Genomic DNA, 15713 nt, shown 5'->3' with positions numbered 1-15713 from the left:
AAAGCAAATACAGGAGGTGCCAATCGTGTGCGAGCTCATTTGATGCATGAACCTGGCCATGATGTTGCTTTTTGCGAATTAGTTCCAGCAGAGGAGTCAAAGGAAAGGCTCAATGCACAGGTGTTTCGAGCTCCACCTCCAAGGTCTGTGGTTGTAAATCCCTCTTTTTGTGCTTCTAGTGCATCTAGTGGTACTTATGGAGCACAAGCTGGGAGCACTGGCTCTACTCCGGGTAATCCTCTTGGGCCTTTTGTTGTTCCCACAGAACCACCATCACGAGGTGGCCAAAGAACGATTCTTGGTTCATGGGATCCTTGGAAGTGAGAAGCTGTGGATGCTGTAGTGGCCAGGTTTTTCTTTCATGATCACATTGCATTCAATGTGGCAAGATCACCTTATTTCCAAGAGATGGTTCGTGCAATTGCTGGATTTGGACCCGCATATACTCCATCATCAGAGACTTTTGAGGACCACTTTGTTGAAGAAGGAGAAAGAGGCCATTGATGCGGCATCAGAGAATATTCGTGTTGGGTGGAAGAGGAATGGGGTGTCTCTTATCATTAATGGCTAGAGTGACTCTCGCTCTCGCACGATCCATGGTATTGTGGCTTATTCACGAGGTGGTGTGCATTTCTTATCCTCACATGATGCATCTGAAACAAGGAAGAGCTCCGATGTGCTTTTGGAGGAGTGGACAAGTGCTGTTGACACCATTGGTCGAGAAGATGTGATTCAGGTCATAGGAGATGGAGAAGCATCAAATAGAGTGGTAGGGGCAAAGTTGGAGTTGAGGTATCCCCATATCACATTCACTCATGTATCGCACATGGGCTGAATAATTTGCTGAAGGACATTGGGAATTTGCCATGGGTGGCAGCTATTCTTCAGAAAGGGAGAGATTGTCAATTTTATCACTTGTCGCCACTATATTCTCTCGGAGTTTAGAAAGAGGTCTCCCCAAAAGGATATCTTAAAATACGCTTTGCCTACAATTTCATTATGTTGGAGAGGCTTCAAAAGGTGGAAAATGTTTTGAAACAGCTTGTGGTGAGTGATCAGTGGATTAATTGGCCCAACTCTCATTCAATTACAGGTAGAGCATGCTACAGTAATGTGATTCATGATGCATTTTGGGCTGATGTGGGCCATCTTAAGGTTGTTGTGAAGCCCATCATTCACATGTTAAGGATTGCCGACAGCAAGCAACCTTCCATTGGCAAGGTTTATGAGGGCATGGACAAGATGATAGAGCACATTAGAAAGAAAGATATATTGACGTCTACAAGAGGCCAAAGTGGCCTATGAGACAAAAGTACCAATACATCCAAAACTCAAGGAAACTAAATGTCCTGAGTAGAAAATGAAAAGCATAAACTGAAAAACAACTAGCTATAACATGTGGCCAAAGAGGAACTAGTGGGCAAGAGGAGTTTAGAGCACTTTCCCAAACTCGATGGGATAACTATCATTCACCCTTGCATGTAGCTGGTTTTGTGCTAGATCCAGAGTTCTAGGGGTGCGGCTAAGAGATTGATGAGGAGGTCGTAGATGGCTGGGAGAAAGTATTGGGAAAATTGGTGCCAGATCCTTCCCAAAGGAGGTCTATCAAAGATCAATTATCAATTTATAGAAGCAGGCAAGGAAGATTTGGTTCTGCAGATGGGCAGAGGGACAGATATAGTGTGGGTGCTGCTTTATGGTGGGAGGATTATGGAGTAGGGACTCCTGAGCTATAGTGTCCTGCCATTCGTATTTTGAGCCAAGGAGCTAGTTCCTCTCCTATTGAGAAATTGTGGACTGTATTTAGCCACAAGAAGCGGAACCGACTTGCTACACAAAGAACTAGTGATTTGGTTTGTGTGTCTGCAAATCTGTGACTACGTTGTTAGCTCTACAGTTTGGAGGCAGAGGGTTTCATTGATGCCCACTCTTCTTTAGATTCAGATGATGATGTAGTGCATATGGACATGGACCATGATGATGAGATTGGGAGCTCTTCTAGAGCAGTTGATGATGATTTAGTTGCTGATCTTGACATTTGATATCTTGTACTCCATCTTTTAGTTTTTTGTCATTTGACATTTGGGATTTGCTCATGCGCATTTTATCTGTCGTTGTAGCTCTTGCGCATTGTGCCTCTCTTTGTATTGTTTGAAGTTTCACTAGTTGATTGTGGAATCTGGAATCTGGATCTATTTTTCTTGAGTATTCAAGAGTCAAGTCTTATGATCAATCACAATGGCTATGTATAATGTATCGGGTTTGTCATGTTTTAAATGAAATATCAATAGCTTTTAATATATATATATATATATATATATATATATATATATATATATATATATATATACACACACACATACATACATACATATATATGTGTGTGTGTGTGTGTGTGTGTGTGTGTGTGTGTGTGTTTGGATATGGCATTCCCGTTCCCGTTCCCTTTCCCGTTGCCTTGTGACTATGACCTGTACTCTATCCTTGAATACTCAATAGGTGTAGGCTGTTTCTATCTGGGCATTGATCCAAACGCTGTCCAGGAGTCTGCTTCTGCAGACGCTGCAAGAAGGCTATAGATTCCTGTGCAAGCTGTGCTCTTGCTCTCTGAAGGCTCTGAGTTGAAGAGAGTTGTGACTGAATATTAATGAGCTTTTAATTTCCAAGCTTCACAGAATGGAGGAAATTACACCTCACCATATACTAAAGAACAATCCCCTTCTCAGTCACGTTTGTCTCTGGTTCTTACACAGTAGGAGCTGGATTGTGTGCTCCTAGAGATGTTACATTTAGTCTTTGTTTCCACTATTGTCCTTTGACCACGCTGGTTGTGCATATACTCAGGGCTGATGTGAGATTTTAGACAATCAACATATGAAGAGATTGTTTGGGTGTAAAAAATGCCAAAGACAACAATGGCACGAGGGTCTAGTAGCTGATTAGGATGTTTGTAAACTCATCTTGAAAGTGACAACATGTTGTGGTTTTTTTTTGTTTTGCTTGCAGGTCTTAGCTGGAGTAGGTCTCAGGAGCTTAACTATTGTGAAGCTCAAGTCCATCAAGATATACGCCTTTGGTTTGTGTGAGTATAAGAAACCTTTCATGGACAGTGGGTAAAACATAATGCTCTTTCAATTCAATAATGGGTTTCAGCCGGAGATTGTGATATTGCATGCCATGCTTGTTAAAAGAAATCATTAGTGTGCTTTGCCTTATGAATTTACGTTCGATTATGAAGGTTCCAAGTGTCTGATCTTTGTATTTCCAAGAAATTTTATACCTTTTTTTTTTCAGCATTGCTTTGAGCTTCCTTTTTTTTTCTTTTTGGTTGGGGGGGGGGGGGGGGGGGGGGGGGGGGGGGGGGGGTTTTGTTATGTGTGCACACATGCGTGCATGTGCTCTTTTGTGGTTCTTGAACAGCCAATTATTTCTTCCATCGTTCATTTTTTGCTGTTGTCGTGCAGATATCAACCCAGATGCGCTTAAAGCCCAGTTCAGTGAGAAATATGGTGCCGTTCCCCCTGAAGAACTGAAGCATAATCCTTGTTTCTTTGAGGAGCTTCTGAGGTAATCCATGTCATTTGTCAGGGTGTCTTGTCTCTTCTTAAGAAACATCACTGCCCTTGCAACGCACCTGCACCGCATTGACAAGCTGGGCGCCAGAAAGCAACAGCCAGATGCTGGATAGCAGGGGCTGGGTGACAGCTATGTGTGGTAGGTGCGGACAGTTGACCAATGTGGTCACTTGTCACAGGCAGCAGATCAGGCATCAGCCGAACAGCCAACCAGCAGTTGGGGGGGGAGGGGGGGCGGGGGTGGATGGCCTATAACCCCTTTTCTCCTCTATTCATTCATCAATCAGCTTTCTTCTGCAGCAATCAGTTGGTAAAGGGAAGCCAGCGTTTGAGGAAAGAATAGCGTTTTCACTAACTTGGGAGCAATCAAGCAGCCTTGTGAAACTCAGAAGTGTGCGTCTGGAGGCAAAAGTTGGTAAAGGGAAGCCAGCGTTTGAGGAAAGAATAGCGTTTTCACTAACTTGGGAGCAATCAAGCAGCCTTGTGAAACTCACAAGTGTGCGTTTGGAGGCAAAAGTTGGTAAAGGGAAGCCAGCGTTTGAGGAAAGAATAGCGTTTTCACTAACTTGGGTTCCGTCTGATATTGGTCACCTTTTGGAAACAGTCTTTGTATTTTGGAGCATTTGCTTACACAATAACATAGTATTAGTTGTAGGTTTGAATTTTGGAGCGCACATAGTAAACATAGTATTTTTTTTCAAGTAAAACAAGGCTGATTATATTACCACAAAATCTCATACAAACACGTGCTAAAGTGCCAAAAAGTACAAGTGTGACCAACTGCACTCAAAGGCAAAATTTTATGCCAAAAATCCTAGCATCAACAGTAGCCTCCCTCAGAGCCTCAACACTTATATGCGAGATTGGGTAGCAGCCAAGCTTCGTGACTTGCTCCAGTCCAGCCTCCTTGGCGAGCCGGGCATGATCATAGATATTCATACCATTGGGTGTGGCTACTACCGGGTGGAGTGCAGCACCCCAGGAGCTTCGGACCGCGTGCTTCAGCTGAGCCCTGTTGTGTTGCACAAGGCCTAGGCATTTTTTCGCACCATGGCAGCATGGCTTTGATCTCGCCTCCAACCCTCTTGCTGGAGTATCCGGATTCCCGGTCACCCCCCCGCCCAACCCCAATCCCCCAAACCCCCCCTGCAGCCCGCTCAAGTCATGGGGCAGCCTGTGGACTACAACTTTTTCAGATGCCTACCGGTGGATGTGGGTGCCTTTGCTGAGACTTCGGCCCCTATCCGTGTCTCTCATATTTCACTGATGTAGACCAACCACTCCTAAGAGTGGTGGAGTGATCTTCTCCTCCCCTCTTAAGTGTATCAACGAGAGTGGAGTCTGGAGTCTGTTTCCTCCACTATTCAAGGACAGGTGATAGAACTCTCTCATAACCCGAGGGACGTACACCTCACGGACATTGTCACTCACTTCTAGTCCTTGGCCCGCATGGAGCTTGGAGGATTAGGCCATGGGAACCACGATGGCGAGCTTAAGAGCTCCAGTTTGGAGGTGATCTTTTTCCTCTACCTTCATGTATCGCTGGCGGTCCCCCTCCACCCCTCCTACAGATACCTCTATTGTGATATGCCAATCGAGCTACTTGCAGAAACGCAATAGACGAGATGTAAACCGTAATATACAGTATATTAACGCTAAGCATGGCAGATTAACGCCATCAAACTACTTGCAGAAATACAATAGACAAGAGATGTAAACACTAATCGACAGTAGATAACATGAGTGTGTACAATGATGATCTTGGATGTGGAGTGAGGTCTAGTTTATGCACGCGTATCTGCTGTGCATTACAAAAGATTCCTGGCTGTCCTCCACTTGTGCGTCTCTAACGCACATCAGGGCAGCCTGTCTTGGTGCTCTACAACTTGCCTTCTTAATGATCCACAATGTGCCCTTACCTTGCTTCTGGTCTTGTAGACTCTGGCTAATGGATCCTTGACCTCACTTAATATAGGGATCTGATAGTAGGTCATATGCTGGTCGGCCAGCCGACCAAAAAATATCATCCAAAAGGTCATTAAACATCTTCATATTGTGCCCAACTTGTGTCCCATGTCTTAGGCATCTCTGAGCGTACATTGGGCTGTCAAATCCACCCCAATCGGTCCACATTGACCCTTAGGTGGCTTCAGCAGAGAATCATGTCCATGAGCCTCCCGCTTAGGGTGGCATGCATGTGACAAGGAACCACTGGGCCTCACGAGCTATCCCAATAGATGTACCAGATTTGGGGCCACATTTGACATAGGGAGATCACTGTCTCAGTTACTTCTGCAGGTTGGTGACCCTCCCGATCATAAAAGATTACACACTGCAATTGCCGCCCTTCATACAGAGACCACTCATCATTTTTTATGGAGTTGCTTGGAGGCTGTTCTAGTATGGAAAAGGATAGCTTGCTTGCCAGTAGACAAAGGATCAGATTGCATTGGCATGGATGTTTTGTTGAGGACTTACTATGTTCTATGGGGGCAGATTAAAGGACACAACGTTTAGAGGAAAGATTTGACTTTCCTATCATCTCTCTTGGCACTTATCACATGTTTTGTGCCTCCTCATTGCAAGGGAGACACAGCATGGGAAATTATAGCTAGCAGAGTTGCATGGCATACTTGGAAGGTGATAGTGATGAAGGATGTTAAGTACGCTGTGTACAGTATGTGAACAGGATGTGTTCTCAATGTCCTGTTCAAGGATTAGTATGATAAATACTCTACCTTGTTTTGAATATATATAAATATGTACATTCATGATCATATCCGTTCTAGGAATGAAATCTTGAGAAACACAACCTAGGAATGGGATTTTTAAGGATGGGCACTGAATGCTCTATACAGTACTGCTGGCACAATAGGGGATTAAGTATGAGTACTGTATGCAGCCATAAACGGCTGCATGTCAATATCTCATTGAGGGCATCCCTAATTCCCCTATGAATGGCTTGTTCTTTTTTTGGATGCTTCGTTCCCACTCTTAGAGGCATTCAGGGTAGGATTATAAAGTTTCGATTTTTTAAGTTTGTCAGGCTGCTGCGGGCAGTACCACATACGAGATTCATAGGCATTTCTGCCATGTTGAGAAACATATATAGCTTGTTCTTTGTACAACCTTTCATACTTAGTAGAAGTCCTTTTTCTCAAGGCAAAAGTAATGCTCGAGTTCGGTCAATCTTGTTTGGCATGCCTTTCTGCTTCTCTTCAGCAGTTCTCATTATCTAAGCTAGTGTCTTCAAGATGCATCCAGAAGTGTTGGCTTCTTAAGTGCAGTCAAGATTTAATTGCTTTTTGAGTAGGATTGATGTGAAGTTCTGAAAAACAGTAGCTTTTACCAACATGCTGGTAATGTGTTTGAAGTAAAGCTTCTTCTTTGAACCAAAATCTCAAATTAATGGTTATATGTGTTTGAAGTAAAGCTTCTTCTTTGAACCAAAATCTCAAATTAATGGTTATATGTGCAGATTTGATTTGGGAATGACTGTTCGTTTGATGGTGCACTACAAAGGGTTGAAAATGGGCATGGTCAGAAGGTGCATCCTTATTTCTGGTTAGACTAGACTATGAGTATTTTCTAAATGATGTGTTCTCACTTGTGCAGATGATGGAACATTTGATTGCTTAAAGCTTTGTGTGGGTAATAGCCTTTTGTGATTGACATTAAACTTTAAGAAGGCTTATATTGTCAGACTTCTGCAAAGTTTATGTTTGCCAAGATGGGTGCAAGTGTGGTGCAACTATTAGTAAAGAACTTGGATTGGAGTCCATCACGGGTTTGGGTTGGCAGAGTGCAGATCTGGACCGTGGACTCGGCTTGTATGAAAACCTGCATCAAAATCTGGCGCATCTGCCTGTCACCATCATCATTGAAATTCTGTGGCTGCTGATGTGTCACACTCCCCTCTACCTGCCTCTCAACTTCTTGTACAGAATACTGCAGCCTGCTAATCTGTAACAATCTCCTCTTCCGTCTCACATAGAATGCTGATCTGACCCAACCTCCTCAGAAAACGTGACCTGCCTCCCCAAGACTGTGATTCCTGGGAACAACCTGGGTCAGCCATTCTGTTTGGGAAAACGTGACCACAAATCACTGCACTGGTCAATGGAAAAACATCCCCCTCAAAATCAATCTAAAGCTGCTCCACATCAGCCCAAGAATGTTAAATCAAGACAAAGACCATGAAGTATTAAGGGAATGGCGTTGGGGAGGGAGGGCCATTGCCATGCTTTTGATGGTTCTCTGACAAAGCATCTCAAAAAAATTAGCCCTGCATGTACATCCTCTAGCTCACCTTCGCCATCTGTCCAGCTGCGCACTACACCTGTGCACAATCTGCCATTCGCCACACCTGCATCTATGGCTGCCACCCTTCTGTCGTGACCTGGCTGCCGAGACCCTGCATGCCTTTTCAAATTCACTCAGAGCTGATGGGTGTCGTGTGCTGTGCCTGTGTGTGACAGCTGCTGCTGTAACCTGCAAACGACAGGCGCAGTGCAACCTTGATACTGAGAACGGCCCGTCTGGTGTGCTCTCTGATCCTAGCCTGAAGTGCATCCCGCTCCAGTTGGTGCTTCTGGTTTTCCAGAGCTTTCTCAGGCTTGTGGACAGAGAGCTTGTATGCCGAGACAATTATTCCGATTACACTTCAGAGGTTCAAAGTTTTAACTTCTCACTTGGACCTTATGACCTTCAAAGACTCATCAATTATTTCCTTCTGCTTCAACAGCACCCCCACCTTAGCACCCACATGTGTCTTGGCCCTTGGGGGTTGACAAGCTCGTGTGTAGACATATTGTGAGATTTGCCTTCTTGATTAGACTGGCTAGCTTGCGCTTCAATAAGGAGAAGAGAGCCAGGTTGACTGTGAAAGGTTTTGCAATATTATCGTAAAGCCTGATGAAAACCCTAATTCGAAATTGCCTGCAGTGGTCCTGAATAAAACTTCTTTCGCCTGCCTCTCCCGCTTCTTTGTCGGAAAAGTATTTACCGTGTTAAAGTCGGCCGCCCGACCTTTGATTGGCATTATGGCTTCTGCCTCCAAGCCAATCATCCTCCACCCCCACGGGCCGGGAGAACAATCCTTTTTTACGAAGTTGAGCTTAGGACCTTACAGGTAGATTTGGATAAAGAAGTGAAGTCCACACTCATTGGAAAGATTTTTGGGTCTCATCCCTCCTGCTCTTAGGCTAGAGATTGGATCTTGAAGGCACGTCCCACAGAGCTTGCCTCACATTTTATTGATGCCCGCTTACTTGGGACGGGCTTCTTCCAGGTAGATTTCGATTCGGCAGAGGCAATCTCATAAGACTCTTAAGAGCAGTCCGTTTCCTCTCGACTCGAGAAAACTATTCTTCTTCGGATACCATTGGAACTTTGATCCGGTGCTAGAGGACCGCAACTTTTGTCTGATCTTCCTCAGGTTTCCCGGGCTCCCATGAATCTATTGGAAGTTTTTGGCTTCCATAGGATCAACCTTTGGCTAGGTTCTGGAAGTCCCCACCCTTCCAGAGACTTTTTCCACCAACAGCTGTCACGGCTGGTGTTGACTGGGTACCGCGAGTCACGATACTCGTCAGTGACCCCTGTTTTACAGATGATCATGTGATGCTGCCAGGGCCAGATGGCTTTTTATTCACACAGTGGATGGAGATTGGCGGTAGACCGGACCAGTGCCATGTCTGTCGACAACAGGGCCACGTTTCAGACACTGTCCAAGAGCCAAGGACCGCCGTAGGAGACGGCACAAACATGCCCCCCAGGCGACACAGCCCAAGGCCCCTCTAGCTCCCGCTTCCCCCAAACTTCGGCTTGTTTGGGTTTGTAGATGGGTTGGTTGACAGACATCACCTTCACAGCATGATGCACTACATAGGGATTTATTGCATGGTAATAAAGGGGCAATGCAGACCTATGAGAGGCGCCAACAAACTAGATCTGGTGCCATGTTTTTTTACCTCTGTATCATGAGAGTTCTCATGGAACATGCAGGGCCTTGGTGGCTTCGTAGGAGCATAAGCTTGATGCTGGCCAGTGCACTAGATCTGGCAAGTTTTTATCTGGGCACACTTTCTGGTCTTCTGTAGATGGAACGAAAGGTGGAGTATGTACTTCAGTGACAGTTGCAATTATATGATTGGTCATGGAGTTATTATCCCTGCTAGAGCACAGTGGATTATGCTTATGCAGGGTGGATTGAAAATTGGAATTGTGAATGTGTATGCTCCTGACCTTCTTAGAGGATAAAGATTATTTTTTTTTTGGAATGCCATCACAGACTCTCCCTGGGGCAGATTATTGGATCGTTGGAGGCGATTTCAACCTGGTTGAGCAACCCAAAGATAAATAGGGGGCGACGTGAAGGCATCATTTACCCGCTGCGAGAGATTTATCTTTCCTTTTCATGTTAGAGACTGTTTGTTAGAGGATGACTTCCATAGGAAGCCAGATTCACTCCTCTTTTCTTGGAGTAATTGCAAGATTAGAGCTTGTTGCTTTATGCCCACTTAGACTACTTTATGTTGATGATTGGGCACTTGATAGAGGTAACACTATCTTCGTTGCCCCAGGCAGTTCAAAGTCAAATCATTGTCCTTAAGTTTTGTGAATCAGAGATCCAGGGAGCCAAAACTCTCCTCGTCGAGTATGCATACCACAGTCTCTTTACTCAGATGCAGAGTTATCTTGGCAGGGATTGGATGTTTGGAGCGCTTGTGATGCTCCTTACTCTAGTTGCTCTTGGCTTAGACAGTGTCAGTAACCTTTATCATTGTGTCACCTTAGACAGGTGGCAGGAGGCAAGAGATCTTGGATAGAGAGAGAGAGCCATTAGGTGTAGATTGTGTGCTTTGTAGAGGGAATTTGAAAAACACCCTTATGCCCAGTGGATATCAGATGCATTATGCACCGTTAGGGCTGAGTTACAGGACTCTTTACAGCAGCGTGCAGAGTTTCGTTATCATGCATAGGAGTCATTCTGATAAAGAAAACAAGTGCAGGCAGTCACACGAAAACAAGTCACGCAAAATCAGTTTAAAGCAAGCAGAGATGTGTGCACATGCATTATGCAATGGATATATCTTCCGTTCCTTGAACCTGTAAATAGCAGGTCTTCCTGAGCACAGAAGTGGCTTAGTGGGAAGTCTAAACTGGGATCCTTGATATTGGGTTCCACACCCTGGCCACACTACGGGTGACACGAGGCTTGACCTCCCGTAGATGACGCGAGTCCTGGGCCATGGCCTCAATGCGGGTGACATGAAGCTCCCTCGCCTCCCTTACCTTAGCACGAAATAGGGGAAGACCACTTGGGCGGCCAAGCTGAAGAAGCTGTGGCTAACCTTTGAAGTGGTCTTCATCAACCCATTTTGTGTCGATAGGCAAATAGTTCTTGAACTTCACGAGGTATCGATTGGAAAGCTTACCGGCAGGTAGCTTTCTCTCCTTGTGAAACACAATTTGTTCATGTTGGTGTGTGCCCGTCCCTTTGAATTGTGTTGCCTTTGCCTCCCCTCCCTTCGCGCTACCCCTGCCTTCACTCCCTCTCCTCCCTTTGCATTGCCCTTGCCTGCGCCCCCTCTCGTTGCCCCTGCTCCCTTCGATCAGCCTGCATCCCCTCTCGCGCCCTCTTTCCGCGTGCGCCCCCTCTCTCTTGGCCCTTGCCTTTGCCCCCCCTCTCTCTCATGCTGCCCCTGCATTTGCCCACGAAGATGCACTTCTACAGAGATCACTAACTCACACTCATTGAGGATGGATTCATCCAGCAGTTGGGCTACTTGAGTGTTCACATGTCCCATGCCATGCGGATTGCGATTGGCTAGATACGGGTTTCATCCCATTGCCTCAGAGTGGAGAAAGGTAGAGCTAAGCGCATCTTTCAGAGCCGGGAAGCTCATATGGAGACCCAAAGAGGAGAGGATCTGCCGATTATGCCACACAGACGTTGAGACGGAGGAGCATTACATATGCCACTGCCCAGTAAACTAAGATTTGCAGGAGGTTTCACTGTCTATTTCGTGAGGGATTTGGTCCTCTCTCCAGGATCATTGACTTCCAGGACCAGCGTTGCCTAGGCCTCTTCCTGCTTGTGCTCTGCAGACATAGGGACACCTTCTTGAGAGAGCTTCAGCCCCAGCCACCCCGCCCCTGCCTCGTCGGAGACAGTGCCTCACGTCATATCCCTTCATTGCCTCTGGGGAGACCCCATTCTGCAGAGAGTAGAGTACCTAGGCCTCCTAAACCAATGCTTCATATGCAGGCAAATGAGACATCTCGCTAGAGCTTGTCCTTGTCGCTAGTCCAGGAGACCGCCTCTGGTGGTTCCTCTCCCTGGTCCTAGCTTAGATCATTGGCCCGCGCCAAGGCCGCTAGCCAACTTCCAGAGCCAAGCAGCATCGCTATGCGCGCCCGGTTGGCGGAGTACATGAGGATTCAGTTTTGTCAGAGAACCGTTCCGAGCATTTATCGCAGCATCCCCCCGTCGGCGCCCCCCCCCCGTTCCCCTCCCGTCCCCCCCCTCTCTTCGAGGGCTCTACCTCCGGCCCCTCCGGTCTGGAGGCCGTTACCCCGTCGAGATTCCTCTTCAAGTTCTCAAATTCGAGTGAGGCCAATTTGTGGGCGTCCGTGCCCGTGAACTGTACAGGTCATAGTAGGCAATCACACGAAATCAGTTTCAATCAAGTAGAGATGCATGCACATGCATTATGCAATGCATATATCTCCCATTCTTGGAACTTGTAAATATCTTCCCGAGCACGGAACTGGCTGAGTGGGAATTCTAAACTGGGATCCGTGACAGTGGGTTCCACGTCTTGGCCCTACTACGGGTGTGACGAGGTTGCCCATAGGTGACGCGAGTCCTGGCCTCAGTACGAGTGACACCAAGCTCTTTGGCCTCCCGTACCTTAGCAAAAAGACCACATGGCTGGCCAAATGGTGACATATAAGGCGATTAAGCCAAGCATAATAACCAAGTTGATTTCTTGGCTTCAAGTATTTTTAACACAATTCTTGATTCAGATCGGAGGTAGATGTGACATACATTTCTTTGCTGCCCATGGCCTCTCCTATAATAGGGAATGTGTTAGATAGTTGCAAGACTTGCAAGCAGTGCTCCACTTAGAGCCTTACATGGTTAGTAGGATTGCCCCAGATTTTTAGTGCCGCTTGTTATCTCCAGAAACTCACTCTCCTCAAAGGGATAGGGCACAGCAGAAGGTTTGGGAGTCCCTGCCTAGGCTGATTTTGGATGACATGTGTGCATTACCTTATGCTCCTTCTTCAGCGGATGATCTTAGAGGTAAATGTACTAAGGATGATGTCCTCTCTTCCACGTTTTTCATGAGTTTTTGGGGATGAGATCATTGTGGCATTACACGGGCTCTATGCCTCCTTTTCTTAGGGAGGATCTTATCCACCTCATTGCTAAGGGTGTGTTGAAAATAGACAAGCTCAAGTAGAAGATGTCATATGTAGCATGTGAACAACATCTTAAGTTAAATAGTTTTTTTGTTAGTTGAGTTTTGTAAAAAGCACACAATGTTTTTGAGGAAAAACATATTGCTTTTTTAATCTTGTATATAAAGGCACCTTGTCTAGCATAATTAAACAAGTCAAATTTTAGGCTTCAGTGATTAACATTGGTATCAGAGCCTTGTGGGTCGTCATGTGAAGAGGAGCACGGGTCTTTGTTGAAAAGCCTTTTAAAAAGCTTTGTAGCTTTTAAAACTTAGGCTCTAAAGCCTTACATAGTCGAGACGAGCTGCAGTTCGGGACATCAGAGATGCAAAGAGGCACCCACATATAGGCAACGCAAGAGATAGCACAAGCAGCGCATCAAGCAAGCATAGCGATGACAAGCAGTCGCCAAAGGCCACAAAGGAGGTGCAACAGAGCAGCGTAGGCAAGCTAGAGCCGTGGAAGAGCACCAGCAACAAGCGCAGTAAATAGCCGGCGGCAAGCAGCAGCAAGGTCGACGGGCATGGCGAGAGCGTGGAGGCATCATAGAGAAAGTTGCAGCAGCAGGTTGTTTTGCAGTGGAGATAAGCAAAGACGCTCAGAGCGACACAGCACGACGGTTGTGGCACGATTGTGCACTCAGAACAAGGATCGCGTATAAGGATGCATTGGCTCTCTTGACTACTGTGTGGGGGCAGAGCTCTCCCCCATTTATGCCACGACATTTTAAGTGTGGTGTGGCTGTCGGGTGACCATCTGGAAAATCAGCCAAGCCTTAGTGTGCATGTGCAGAGCCAAATGAGAGCTTTTTTAATATAAGAAAGGAAAAAAAAGTAGATTATCCTTCTTCATTAGCAATTTTTTGGGAGCTTCCTAAGATCTTTTTCAACGTAGTTTGAATTGTTAAACTATCTTGGAGGTTACCTATTGTGTCCTCGACGAACCTCTCTCATCTACCCTATAAGCTTCTTCTTTAACCCTTCACTTCTAAAAACGCTCTACATCGACACTCTATCCATATCATGGCGGCATAAGTACAAATTAACACCATTGAAAAGCTTGAAAAGAACAACTATCAGGCTTGGAGATTCAAAATCAAAATATTTCTCCAATCTTATGATTTATGGGGTATACTCATGTCACATGCACCTTGCACTGGAGTGCTATGTGACACACTAAATAGCATTTGTCCAAAAACAGGCCGACTGCCCTTGTAGTGAAGAGACGAGCAACAAAACTCATATATAAAAGGCACCTAGTCCATAGCATAAATCATTAAATTATAAATATTCTACAAGCATTCTAAGAACAATTACGTATGCCCAGAGTCTCGCATACTTTCACCAATCAATACTTTGTTGTGCTCCCAAGGCCTCCATGGACATTCTCTTCAACATTCAGCCTGCATTTGTGCATCCCTTAGTTCTGGGCTTGCATAGTGTTATTGAAGAGTTATTCAAGGGATCTTGGATAGCATATGGTTCAGCCTGCATTTGGTCTACTTCGTCCTTGCGTTGGGCCGTCCTCAATCATCATTCATTGTACAAAGTTTTGCAAAGAAATACAAGCAAATACTCTTGCTTGCAGGGGGGCCCTTCAGTGGGTGATTGGGACCCATCTAGTGTCAACTCTCTCTCTTCCCTCTCTCCTCCAAAACAGTTGAGGAAAAGGCCAAGGAGGGCATTACTGGGTGGATATCTCCAACTAGAAGAGCAAACGTGGTACAAGGGGGAGAACATATGTTTCTTCTGCCACACCGTGGGACATTGTAAGAAAGATTGTAGCCTCCAGACCTCTAGTTGGCTAGAAAGATGAGTTGTGCACTTGTAGCCCATCATTTGGACGTAGATGGGTTCACACGTGATCTTCGCACTCACATTTCTCATAAGGCTCAACAGTTTGAATTCATGGTGAGATTCTGGCATTTGTACAGGAGGAGATTGATTTCCTACTTCTTCTAGTTGTTTCTATGCTGTGGGTTGCTCATCAACCAATGGAGATCTATTTTGGTGTGGATCCCTCTTGCCCTAGATGCCCAACTCCATCCGAGGCAGTGTATCATTGCTTATGGGAGTACGAAGGAGCACAAAGGGGATATCTATAGCCTAGCTCTTGGGCAGATTGAGGAGTGATCCTATCTATATTACTTGGGGTGTTGTTGCATGGTTGACTCGATCTGGATCACAGCTGCTTTTTGAGGGCAGGGCTGCAGATCATGTTGTACTTGTCCATAGGAGCAGGGAGATGTTTGCTTCAGGATATCCCCGAGTTAGGATACACACCACCTTCGTTGAGTATTGAGACCACTTGGGAGATTATTGCTAGTATCACGGTGTGGCATATTTGGAAGACCACATGCACAGAGGCCTTCAAGGGTATTCACCACACAATGTATTTGCAGTATATGCAGTGACATCATTCATACTCTTTTGGCCACTTGGGCCCATATACAGGCATCTTCGAGAGCTGCGCAAACAAAACGCAGCAGATTTATGAGAGAGTGGAACCATGGTATTTTCTTCTTCTCCACTCCTACAGGGCTTTTATGGCAGCATAGTGTCCCTGATTGGTTGAGATCTCCCTACCTTTTGGTTTAAAATTTCCCTTTGTATGATTTTATATTACTTAATAGAAGTCTCTTCTCTTAAAAAAAAAAACTTGCTGACA

The 15713-nt window shown here is 45.6% G+C and overlaps 1 protein-coding gene across 2 annotated transcripts in view; it reads left to right on the top strand.

Annotated features, from left to right (window-relative positions):
* LOC147606683 (uncharacterized) overlaps positions 1-15713 on the top strand; it is a 66927-nt gene that overhangs the window by 49519 nt on the left and 1695 nt on the right. For both annotated transcript variants that reach the window (XM_086792279.1, XM_086792278.1), the window contains exons 4-6: positions 3007-3082; positions 3465-3567; positions 7054-7122. In XM_086792279.1, coding sequence (XP_086648405.1) covers positions 3007-3082; positions 3465-3567; positions 7054-7122 — 248 coding nt within the window. The remainder of the gene's footprint in view (positions 1-3006; positions 3083-3464; positions 3568-7053; positions 7123-15713) is intronic.

The sequence above is a fragment of the Cibotium barometz genome, chromosome 57 (assembly GCF_041138505.1).
Source record: "Cibotium barometz isolate CiBa-2024 chromosome 57, ASM4113850v1, whole genome shotgun sequence".
Classification (NCBI taxonomy): Eukaryota; Viridiplantae; Streptophyta; class Polypodiopsida; order Cyatheales; family Cibotiaceae; genus Cibotium; species Cibotium barometz.
The sequence above is the reverse complement of the archived record's forward strand: the minus strand, read 5'-3'. Positions and strand labels throughout refer to the sequence as shown.